Source organism: Echeneis naucrates, chromosome 16, assembly GCF_900963305.1.
Source record: "Echeneis naucrates chromosome 16, fEcheNa1.1, whole genome shotgun sequence".
In the NCBI taxonomy this organism is placed as follows: domain Eukaryota; kingdom Metazoa; phylum Chordata; class Actinopteri; order Carangiformes; family Echeneidae; genus Echeneis; species Echeneis naucrates.
In genome coordinates, this window is record NC_042526.1 from 12,805,234 (window position 1) to 12,817,846 (window position 12,613).

General features: G+C 39.0%; 1 protein-coding gene across 2 annotated transcripts; it reads right to left on the minus strand.

The window, feature by feature from the left end:
* Positions 1 to 311: 311 nt before the first annotated feature.
* On the minus strand, positions 312 to 11,981 carry idh2 (isocitrate dehydrogenase (NADP(+)) 2). 2 transcript variants are annotated; one of them, XM_029522287.1, is made up of 11 exons: positions 11,958 to 11,981; positions 4,962 to 5,024; positions 4,330 to 4,495; positions 4,063 to 4,223; positions 3,834 to 3,977; positions 3,604 to 3,740; positions 3,092 to 3,243; positions 2,833 to 2,945; positions 2,486 to 2,583; positions 2,313 to 2,405; positions 312 to 724 (listed from the first exon to the last, which is right to left on the minus strand). In XM_029522287.1, the coding sequence occupies exons 1-11, from the start codon at positions 11,979 to 11,981 to the stop codon at positions 640 to 642; spliced, it is 1,236 nt and encodes a 411-aa protein (XP_029378147.1). In that variant the 3' UTR covers positions 312 to 639. The 2 variants fall into 2 exon arrangements, with proteins under 2 accessions (XP_029378147.1, XP_029378146.1); XM_029522286.1 differs by lacking the exon at positions 11,958 to 11,981 and adding an exon at positions 9,932 to 10,159 and having other exon boundaries at positions 4,962 to 5,053.
* Positions 11,982 to 12,613: the final 632 nt, after the last annotated feature.

Below are 12,613 nucleotides of genomic sequence, written 5' to 3' on the forward strand. Positions count from 1 at the left end.
CCTGCAAACAAGGTATCCATCCGCTATGTTGATATAGTGCATTTATAATAAATAAAATGCTCATTTTTGTGCATTTCTCAGCTTCTGTGTTGACTCATCACTATTTTAAGTCATCATTCAAAGGGTTCAGCTTCAATGGTTTTCTGTATTAGACCTTAGTGTGGAGATAATGTGGACAGAGATGTTATGTAAAATGTTGTGAACCAGAGAATACTGTAAAATAATAAATATATTTACCTTTAAAAAAAATAAAAATAAAAAAAAAATGGGCACGCCTTCTTTGTTTGTTGAAAAACAAACATACCAGGAAGTGGATCAAACAAAGGATTTATTGGCAAATATGTTTGACACAGGCCTCAGTCCTGCCCAGGGCATTACACAGTACTGAATACATTATTTCAGATTACAAAAATAAAAACCTTGCAAATACGAGGACAGATAGAAAGGGAGGCATCAGGTGCTGGGACATCTCTCAACTGTTTAATAACCTAATAGAAAACTACCAAATCCTATAGACAATACATTTCTTGTCCTTCAAACAAAAAGCATTGGATTTATTGACCTTTAAGTTAAAAATGAGGTACAAAAAACAGAAGAGTGACATTGCCATATCCAGGCCAACATATTCTTTTAAGTCCTTCACTTGCCAAGGGCTTTATCCAGATTTGTCTTAATGGCGTCAAGGAAGTCTGTAGTATTGACGTAGTGCTCGTTCAGCTTCACACTGAAAAAGCAAGACAGAGCAGATTAGAAAATTCAATGCTACATACTGAAAAACAGCAGCAATACAATCAGAAATAGTTCTATTGTTGTGTTTTAGCATGAATCAATGTTGGTTCATAAAAGCATTACCATTACTTAAACATTAGCACTGCTAAGATGCCCAATATCAGCAACTTAATTAACACAAAAAGATTTGGTACTACAGTTCTATCATTTAAATAATGGCTATCCTCCTGTGATCTCCTGTTTTTACATATCTCTAGTTTCCAGATAATAAAGCCTTCATCTTCAAAAATAAAAGCCAATTATTGGCAAATGTGTGAGCTGCAATGCCTAATGGATGAAAACTGCCTAAAAGAGAAAGACAGAGACAGATCAGTGCAAATAATAAATAATCTACTAAAGATATCAGACATGTGCAGGAACATATTGATGAAGACAGCACGTACAGTACCTTGATCAGGGCTACCCAACCTTTGCGTAAGGGTCTAATTAAAATTTGAAAAATGTTTTCATCTGTACCTGGATCTAGATGGACAATCATGCAGTTTGTTCTTCTTGATTCATGTGCAAATGTTCATTGGAAATCAGCCAAAAAAAACAAAACAAAAAAAAAAACTACAGACACTATATTTTCTGATGTTAGAAACGTAAAAACTCCTGGATCCACATTTTGAACGGCAGCAAAAACCAATCAATGTTTTCTTGACCTCACATCCCCAACTTCAATGATATCAACAGTATATGTTTTTGATTTTCAGCCAGAAAGTAACAAAAAGACTGCTATTGACAGAGGTATAAAACTTCTCAAACATGTTCAAAGAGTGGGGCATGTTTGGGGCATGGTATATAAGAATCAGGGCAAAAGTTAAAAGTAGTGGTTTTACCTTTAAAACCACCACTTATTCATTTTAGACGCATTAAGGGAGGCTGTACCATATCCCAAAAGGAGATGTTTCATGGATTAATGGCAATACATCATCATTAAATTGCATTACTGGTCATTGGAGATCAAACTTTTTTTTTTTTTTATGTTAGCAGAAGAAGAACACATCATAACAATTAAGAAGTTGAAACATTACCATGGCTTCAACTTTTTTTTTCCCTTTTACAGCCCTGATCCCTGTCATGGAATAAATGAAACGTGCAATCGACAATGTTACTAATGACTTCTCATTTATTTAAATTGTGAAAAATGCACGCTGCCATTTTTTTTTTTTTAAGGCATGATGCTACGTAAGTTTCAAGAGTTTTCAACTCCTTATTTTCAGAGGTCTCCAGGGCCAGACCCGTCCTTACACCAACAACTCAAAGATAAAACTCAATGGTTATGTAATTACGCAGTGTTCCAAAAGCATTTACGTTTGTTACTAATTTAAACTGAAAGTGTTTGGATGCCCTTCCATGGATGTGCCCAATGACACTAGATATTTACAGCACCTATTTGAATGAGTAAAGATAATCTGGTAACAAAATAGTTGCAAAAATTAGGTTAATGAAGTGTCCATTGTTAATCGCGTTTTAACAGCAACTTCAGCATGAATAATGGAATTATACAAACCAAAGCCTGAAGAGGCAATTAAACTCACTTGGAAAGGCCGTGGATGCAGCCTGCGAGGTCCTTGGTCATCGTTCCGCTCTCAACAGTCTCAACACACACTCTCTCCAATGTCTGGGAAAACCTGCAAATGGATGTGGATGTTAAAAAAAGACCTGCCTCATCCAAGGGAGACTACATTTGCTAGAAAATCCCACTCCTTACTTTATAAGATCAGGATTGCCATCGAGTTTGCCACGATGCTCCAGGCCTCGGGTCCAGGCAAATATACTGGCAATGGGGTTGGTGCTGGTTGGCCTTCCCTGAAAGAACAGTTATGAAGTATATTAGCTTTTTAACAAGATAAGTGTTCTTTCAAATTATCATAAAGGCAGAGGATCAATTACCAGTATTGAGCATGTATGGATACAGTTCATGTTCAATTTACACCACATGATGGCAGTATAACCTAACAAATTCACTGTTCACTATCATTTGGCTTCTCATGTTTTCTGCTACCCAGCAGAGATGCTATCCAATCCAAAACTGACAGAAGTGTGATGGCTACAAACCTTCTGGTGTTCACGATAGTGCCTGGTCACAGTGCCATGGGCTGCCTCAGCCTCAATAGTCTTGCCATCAGGGCACACGAGAACTGATGTCATCAGGCCCAGAGAGCCAAAACCTGAAAAGAAAACAAATTGCTGCATAAGCACAACCAACAAATCCTCAAAAAAAAAAAAACAAAAAACAACACAGCAGGTGTGTCAAACTAAGGTTCCAGATTTTGCAGGAACATTTTCAAAGAAGGAGCTTAAGCGTTTATCTCACCTTGTGCAAGGATATCAGACTGTACATCTCCATCATAGTTCTTGCAAGCCCACACAAAAGCTCCAGAGGACTTAAGTACTTGGGCGACCATATCATCAATAAGCCTGTGCTCATACCAGATCTTCAATTTGTCAAACTCAGGCTTGTAGTTCCTGTAGAAAAAACAAACACAGTAAACTATAACCTTAAAAAAAAAAACAACACTTCAGGTGGCTGAAAACATTGTACCAACTAACAATTGTCATTTTATGCTTGTGCAGTAGGGGTGTGCAAAAAAATAAAAAAATAAAAAAATAAATTTGATTCATATAAGAATCGTGACTCTCATTTAGTACAATACAGAATCAATTTAAAATGTCCCAAAATCGATGAAAAACCAAATTACAGATACTGTGTTCATATGTCCCTGATGACAACAAGCAAACATTTATTAAAAACCCATTCAAATTAATGGGTGCCACAAAAAAGGGACCAGTCAAAAACATAGACAGACCAACATTGAGGACACTCACTTTTCAAAGATATCCTGGAAGATGTCTTTGAATCTGCCATCGTAGGCTTTAAGAATGGTGTTCTTTGTGCTCATATACAGGGGCCACTTCTTGGCAATAGCATACTGGAAGCAGCTGTGTGCAAAGCCTGTAATAGACTGAAGAAATAAAACAGTTCATGATATATATATATATATATATGGAGTATCTAAAACATTAACTTAAACATTATCCTTGAACTGCTCGCTCACCTCGTCGGTGTTGTACATGCCCATACCACAACCACCAGCAGGAAAGTCATAGACCTCCCATTCCTTGCTTGCACTTCCATCAGCTGGGGAGAAGATCATCTTGAATTTGCCAGGCTGGTTCACAACGAAGTCTGTTGCCCTGTACTGTTGAGGAAACAAGCTTAATTAAGTTGCACAAAACAAGAAACATTGCAGCTAACTGCTACATTTTTATTTAGGGGAGTTTCACCTGATCACCAAAGGCATGTCTGCCAATGGTGATGGGCTGCGTCCAGCCAGGTACAAGACGAGGAATGTTCTTGCAGATGATTGGCTCACGGAAGACGGTACCGCCCAGAATGTTTCTGATGGTTCCGTTAGGGCTCTTCCACATCTTCTTCAGGGCAAACTCTATGTATGAAGGCAGAATTTACTACTTACGGAATTATGTTAGTTTTAACAGCAAGGCAAAGGGTGCAGATTTACACCACTCTGAAAGTAGAATTGTTAAATTAACCTTCCACTCTGGCTTCGTCAGGTGTAATGGTGGCACATTTAACCGCCACATGATACTTCTTAGTAGCAAGGGCAGAGTCGATGGTGACCTGGTCATCAGTCTGGTCACGGTATGGCAGACCCAGGTCAAAATAGAGCAGCTTAACGTCCACATTGGAAAGGATGAGCTAAAGACAACACAGATATGAGAACTTTTAACTTTTGATAAAAAAAAAAAAAAACAACAACAACAACATCATGTTGTTTTTCCTCAGGTATTTAAAAAAAAGAAAAAAAAGAAAAAAAAAAACCTGTCATGCAATGCATTCTGGGATCACTGTGGTTGTCAACGGGAAATATAACACATTATTAAAATGCTAGCAAATATTCAGGGGTTCTCTTTCTTGTGTTTTATTATCGAGCCAACGCGCCATCTGCTCCCTCCAGGAGAGAATTCACTGTTGATTAAATGAAACATCACAAAAGCCCCAGTCCAAGATATATTTGAATTATCTGCCACGTAACCCTCCCGTCACAACCATGTGTTAGTCTGGGATATAAAAATAGAATCAGCCAGTTTGTGCTTTCCCTACTCTCAGAGTCACAGCAGCATTTGTGCCTGTTGCCCTCCACCCCTGAATATGACTGTAGCACCTTTTCTTTGATGAAGTCCCAGATGATCCTGGTCATTTCATCTCCATCCATCTCCACCACCGGCTGGGCCACTTTGATACGTTTGTCAGCATCTGGCAATCATATACAGAGAGATTCAAGCACAATAGGCTTCTTATAGACAACATTAATGCTTATTTTAAGGTTCAAACAAACATACACACAAAACTAAGCAAAACAGGAAACTACTCTGATTGGAATTACAAAATTTTCATGATCTGCTGCCAGGCAGCATTTGCTATTTCCTTTTAGATCGGATTTGTGTTTCAAGTACAAGCCTGCAACTAACAGTTATTTCCATTATTAATTAATTTGCCATTTATTGATATTATAAAGATGATATTTAGAGCCACATGTCTACAGAGAACAATACCATACGCCCCTTGGGGGGGGGGCTGTCAATCTGACTTTTTAGGCTCTCCTGGATTACGTTATTGAGTTATGAGAAGATTTGTAAATATTTTAATACACAGGTTTCCTTAGAAGAAAACGTGTTCATTCAACACAACTCCCTTCTTATGTTGTTTTCGATGGTGCTTAAGTTTTCTCATATAGAGTTTGATAGATTCCAGACAGCTGCAGCTGTTCTATGTAGTTGAGGCACATTACTTGAATTTGCAGGTTTAAATGGCCATTTCACGTGATAAGTCAAGTGCATTAAATTTAACTAATCTGAATTTATAACTGAGGTTTCAGAGGAACCCAAACCCTTCTTCTAATCTGGTTCACCTGTGAGGGTAAAGGTTTTATGGATTAAATGTCCATCATGTGATGACATTTAATCTTACTTGGAGTTTATAGATGAAATCAGAAAAATGCTAATAATAAGGCAAATAAAATGGAGGCTTTAAAGCAGATGATTACACCTCATGTTCTTGTCCAAAAATTCATTGTGTACATCTCATGTGCTCAGTACTTTCTTTTCAAGATCTCAAGGTAATGACTATATTATATTTTCAAATGTAAGACTATGGTTTCTGGAAAATGTTGTACTCCTGTGCGCATGGATGTGAAACGAATAAATCAAGCCCAGCTAACTAAAGCACTATAGTGACTAGTTTCCCCAACACCGCAAAATACCATCTGTTGCCACAATAATTACAAGCTATCGCTCACAAATCCAACTATACAAATTGGAGGTCTATACTTAAGCCCTTGATAAAATGGCTATAGATTTTACTCTCTGCACATGATGGTTTTACTCAAAAAAAGCCCATAAATATTAGTTATGCAATCATAGCACAATTAAATTCCCAATGTCTAAAGTTTAATAACGTAAATTGTGTCTATATTCTTGCCAAAAAAAATATTTTAAGAGTTAATTTCAAGATAGTACTTGCTCAACTTGATTGGTTTCCTTTAGCCTCAAAATAGATTAGAATCCCTAATTATACATGCTCTCACTCTGCCCAGTGTGAGTGTCCTGCCAACAGGATCATTTTGTTGAATAGAAAAAGTACAGGGTGAGGTGCAGTGGATCAAATGACTCCCTGATGTCCCTGCCAAGCCTTCCCCACTGCAGTTTTCCCACATTAACCCAGGCAGAAATAAGGTGTCTAGTGCAAGACTTTTGAATTCATTTAATAAACATCAAAAGACCAAAAGGGTTTTGAAGACCTGGGCTAGTTGGGATTATTAGGCCTCGGTAGCACCTGTCACAACAGCCTGTGCTCTGTTCCCATCCTCGAAACATGACATATGACCCGTGCACACCACAGATACATGCCCTGAAAATAACCTCACAGCGAAGAGTAAGTTGTGACCTTTATCATACAACTATGTTACACAATAGCACAGAGCAGACACTAGAAAAACTAAAAGCTAAAATTACCATGTAAGTGTTACTCGTCAGAGCAACAGATCGATCGATCAATCAATCGCCATGTTGGTTTGTAAAGATACTGTCATTTTTTTTCAGTAGATCATGTGATAGAGGAAACTATGTCAATACTTTTGTCAGGAGATTTGACTTTTCCTGTGAGATGGCATTATCCCACAGAGACCACTGTCCCTAATTTCATGTTCACAGCAAAATAGAGACTAACTGTTTCTGTTAAGCTTATAGTTGGTCTTATCTGTTGCAGGAATATGCTGATTTTCTTTGAAAGCAAAAGCGGAATATGCTTGAAATTGTAATGATTCTTAAAACCATAATTTCAAAATGGTACAGCCATGGGGCATTCTCACTATGTTAGAAACCCAAGGATTGAATAGTTAATAGATTATAAAAAAAATAAAATTAAATAATAATAATAATAATAATCATCATCATCATCATTACTAGCTGCTGTTCTATTCTTCAACAGGAGGTATTGAGAATTGAAAGTGATCAACCTGACTAATCAGCTTTTTCGGAACAGGATGATTAACTTGATTTTTTGTACATTATGATTTTTTTCATCATTTAATACAGGAACAGCTGAATGTCTGTCTCAAGGCATTATGAGTAAATCATAATTTCTCATTGGTCTAACCCAAATGTGCTAAATCAGTACTCTGCTATCACAATGTAGGGGGAGGGGAGTGCAGGAGGCAGCTGAGTGGGTTATGTAACTCTGGAGCGTATCAACAAACTGGACGCCGAAAGGCGAGCTGAAACAATATCATGTGGGCCTGTTTAGCACATCATTTGCAAATGCATTGAGTGTCGGTCTGCACAATTTTTCCCTTTGTGCACTCACAGCTTGAGATTAAACTAGACATTGGTAAAAATAAGAAACCAGCCACATGTGATTTGGATGGTCGGACGGATTGCACAGGAGATTACACTACAATAGCAAGATTAGCAAAGCTCTTTTAACATAATACAAAAATACTAAATAATATAAGGAAATGGGAAAACAAAGACAAGTATGCAATTACTTCACGCAATTTTTTTTTCTACTGGTGCCAATATGATGCTTTGTCATACTAAAACATACACAAAATCAAACCTAAACACATTTTCCTCCCAAACTTTTGAAATTCTGTAATTCCGCTTCTCTGATTTCCCACTTTTGAACTTTTATCTGACTCAATCATACGTATATAAGTATTGACAAAAATTTAACAGTGCAAACACGTCATGTTTTCAAACGCAGGAAGTAAGAACAGGAGTCAGGAATTTAGTTGTATTCAATACTCATCTAAAGAATTTTAAAATTAAAATTAACTATGCTTAGAAACAAAAATCTCATTGCAAAAAAAAAAAAAAAAAAAGAAAAAAAAAGAAAAATGGCAGCATGCAGCTTTATACTTTCCCACAGTCCACAGCATGTTGGCAAATTTTACAAGCAGTTTAAACTTTAAAGGGCATGTAATTGTGGGATGGAACTTCCAGCCAAGGCAATACAACTTGTGACTGCAATAAACAAAAGCAATCAACATTTTCATTCTTTTATTATTGGTCTGAAATAAAACTCAACATTTTGTCTCAAAAACAGGTGCATGATTTACACCCCAGATTATTCTGAAATGGAAAACTTAGAAAATAAGATTCAAATGTAGTAACAATGATGCCAAAGGGGAATGTTTTAAGACATTTCACACCTTTTGCGAGAATCTATGCTTTCCCACCTGAATTAAGAAGCAATGTACTTGGCAAGTTGTTCTTCAATCTGAGACATTCCTGTTGGTATTAAGTGTGCAGCTATGATTCACCAGGGACTGCTACACCTCACTTAATCTCAAATGACTTGAGTCAGGTCCCACCATGAGCTAAAGTGCCCTTCAGCTGACCCACTGCTTTTGTCAATACAAACCAGTGGTGCGAGTATGCTTTGCAAGAAGACCTGGATCTACAAATCCAGCACATATGCTTGCAAATTCCTGCTGTATGTAATTTTAGCAATGTCTGCACATACCACGTGACAAACCACTCAAAAAAAAGGGGGGGGGGGGACAAGAAGCTACAGATTTTGGTTGGACTCCTGAAAAAAAACCTTAAGGAGTCAAAGTCAAATATGTGCAACCTAGACATAAAGGCAACAAGCTGCAGTGTACTGGATTTTAAATTGAAGGCTACCAGTGATAGAAGTGTGCCGCTTCTAGCAGCAGGCTGGATGTAACGCAGATGGGGGAAAAAATGAATCTATGTAGGACAGACTGAACCTGGCAGCCATTGCTCTCTACAGAGAAGTCTCGTAAGCTGCAACTGACCTTGGCGAAACTTTCTCCTTGTCAAAGTCACACTAAAGACCTGGAGGCCGAGGAGCAGCTCAGTCATCATTGACATCATGATCTGTTTTGACCCGAGTTAAAAAAAAAAAAAAAAAAAAACACAACAACAAAAGTTTCATTTTCTAATTCAGCGACGAGCGATGACATTTCCGCAGCGACAGCTGAAGAAAAACGGGAAGATTCACTTGATCTGATCTTTGCAAAGCAGCATTTTCCTTAATTAGTGAGCTTTTCCCGAGGGGGCAAATGGACGGAAACATTCCCTTCTATTTCTCGTTTCGTCGGCGAGACGTGTTAAGTCAATGCTTTATTCATTTCTGACACCGTTACTGTTCACATTACCGACTACTGTCCTTCAAAGTTTGGCTCGGAAAGACAAAACCCGCTCATCCAGCTCGCCGGTTCGACCCCGAGCTCGGCGTTTACAGACGCCAAGGTGTTGAAGCAGCCTGCTGTCAAAACAGCCGACCACGGAGACACCGGCGAGCATGAGAGCATCTCTAGACAGAAAACCAATAAGCCGTTTAGCAGCATCCTCGCCGGCTAGCAGCGCGCACACAGCTCGGCTAACATGGCTGCGCTAGCTCGTTCGCTTTCAATTCCTGCCTGCCCGCCGGTGGGTTCCGTAGCATTGTTACCACGGTGATATTCACCGTTCTCCACGGTCACCCGAGCAACAACAACAAAAAGAAACCGCCATCTTTACACACAAGGGCAGTCGTTAACTGTCGGCATCGTGATGCTGAGGATGGACCCGGTTATCTCTCTTTGTCTTTATCTGTCGCTGCACTCACAGTTTCTTTGTTGCAAAGTCTGGCAGTTCGCAGCCGGCGCGAGCACGGCCGGGTTTCTGGAGAAAGCGGCGGCGGCGGACCTCGACAGAGAGCTGAGGACTTTCAGGTATCCAGCCATGTCTGCGCGGCCGAAGTCACTTTGCGGTCAAACGCTCGACGGAGCTCAGAGGAGAGAGAGGGGACGCGCCGGTAGCGGGCTGTAGAGAATATAGACGGCGGCGGCAGTACCGCCCTCCGCTCTCTTCCCTCCTCCCCGGCTGGACACGCCGTGGTCGACGTCAGCGCCACACAGACCCCACTCACTCACGACCGGCCGTCAAACAGCAGAGAAAGTTGGGAGCTGCTTGGAGCGCTAAGCCTCTTAAAGCAGGACGACCCCCCCCCCCCGGCCAGAGTCACCGTCTGCCAGGCTCCCCTCAATTGTATGTCAAGCTACTACTTTCACAACAATGCACATCAGCAACATAATTTGTTGACTTGTTCATACAGGCAAGCCCAATAAAAATAACCCTGGTGGGGTTTTTTTTTTTGTTTGTTTGTTTTTCTTTTGTTTTAACCTGAACCCCAAAACATATTGTTTCAAATCCAAATCAAATGTATTTACAAAGGGCCAAATCATAACAAAGTTACAACAAGGCACTTTACACAGAGAGCAGGACCAACTCTGGACCAAACTCTTTATGGAGTTAGCAATGAGACCCAACACATCCCTACAAGAGCAAGAATCTGGGGCAGAACCAGGCTGGAGGGGGGGTTAAACTGTTAACTGTAAAATCTGACCTGATGTGCTCCTTTTAAAAGAAGTCTCCGCAGGCACCACTTTAAATACTTACTTTCCCTGTGTAGCGCCTTTGTGTTCCCTTCGGTTACTGTTAATGTTATTTTGTGTTATTTTTATTGTATTATTGTATTTTTCTGTCGTACTTGCATTCAAACTCCATGGTATCATATCAATTTAACATGTAAACTAAATACACTGATGTAAGATTATGTAAGATGAAGAATATGGACCAAAACATTAAATTAAATTCATCCTGTTCTGAAATAGATAAACAAAAGTTTGATAATTTGTTTGTAGATAGTTTACTGACATGAAGCCCATGTATCCATGAACATGTCACACGTGTTAGGAAATCTTGCAATATTAGAAACACTTAATCCCTTTTAAATGGACCACATTACAGAGGGAACTTTCGGTTTTTAAGCCAGCTATTCATTGTTTAGCTGATCTCTACAGACATCTGAAGAATACAAATCTTGCAGCCATCATTATGTAAAATAGGGAAGAAAGCCGCCACACTCCTGAACCACTCTGCCACAACACTACATTTAGAACAATTAGGCTCACATCAGTACTACACTGATGTGTTTGCATCATTAAAGCCAGAAACACCTTGTGCTATGAACAAGGCACTGACTTACTGCAGAAAATCTCTGTTCTTTCCCATGCCTAATTACTTTTTTATTCAAAGATGTTTTTTTTTTAACAAATTTTATGTATTTTATTATCCTTCTCTGGAGACTGATACAGCATACTAAATCTTTTACAATGACAATAATGCATTCAATCTGTTCTACTCTCCTGTTCTATTCTGTTCTCTTCTGTTCTACTCTATGAATGTCTCGACAGATGACCCTCTAATTATAGCAGAGGAAAGTTACCATACTGGGAAAAGCACTAGGAAGTGTGCAGAGCTGTCACATGATTGGCTTGGTGGTGAGCCAGGAAGACAGACAACCAGGTCACCTTTGACGCACATTTTAGAATAGAGGGCCTGCAATGGTAAATGCCAAAAATAAAATGCAACAAATGTAAAACATATACAGTTTGGGACAGTATATGTATTAACCTTTAATCTTTGTTTATAACATTGTTGAGAATGTGAGTCAGTTTATGAACTCACAGAGAAGTTGAGTGAAGGTCAGCAGTTTTTATCTGTGAAACACACAGTCTTATACTGCACACTTAATGTAAAATGTGGTTCTGCGGTCAGATGGAACAGTGGCAGTTACTTAATCCTCAGACTTTTCCACTAACCTTTGGACTCATAGCATGTAAACATGTCTACATGCTGCCCCCCTTCACTGACTTTGAGAAGTCCCGCTCAGATGTCCCCCTGAGTCATTTTGACCCCATCCACACTCATTAGCATATTCCTTTGGACTTGAAAGCCCAGAGAAGGGAAATATCAATTGATTCAATCCATTAAAAACTTTACTGTGATCATAAAAAAGGAATTAAATGATTTACTCTCAATAGTCTGCTGCTGCTCAGCTGCAGCTCTGATAAGGATTTAATTTGATTCATGGGTGCAATGTTTTCTTTTTCACTAATCTTGTGATGCTGAATTAGGGTTTCTTCTTTTGTGTGCTTATACAACAGTAGAGACACATCTTAATTTGCTTATAAGACTTTAATATATGATTTGATGCAATATATAATGCTTTCCGAATGTTCTTGGACAAAATTGGTACATGTGGTTGTAAAATAAATAGGAATAAGACTGGGCCCTTACATAATGCATTTGCTCCATCTGCTGGAGTCCTTTGGAAGTACGGAGACTGTGTTGGCAAGCCTCTGGTGATCTCTGGAGGAGTATTAGTTGCTGTCTAACACTATTTAGTAATATTACAATTTCCCTTGAACAAAGTCTTTAGTTTCATTCTCCCAAAGGGGAATTT

Coding starts and splice junctions, on each gene's coding strand:
- idh2 (XM_029522286.1), bottom strand. CDS start 10,049: ATGGCTGGATACCTGAAAGTCCTCAGCTCTCTGTCGAGGTCCGCCGCC. Junction 3,741..3,833: donor GCATGTACAACACCGACGAG/GTGAGCGAGCAG, acceptor TTATTTCTTCAG/TCTATTACAGGCTTTGCACA. Junction 3,244..3,603: donor TTCCAGGATATCTTTGAAAA/GTGAGTGTCCTC, acceptor TTTTTTCTACAG/GAACTACAAGCCTGAGTTTG.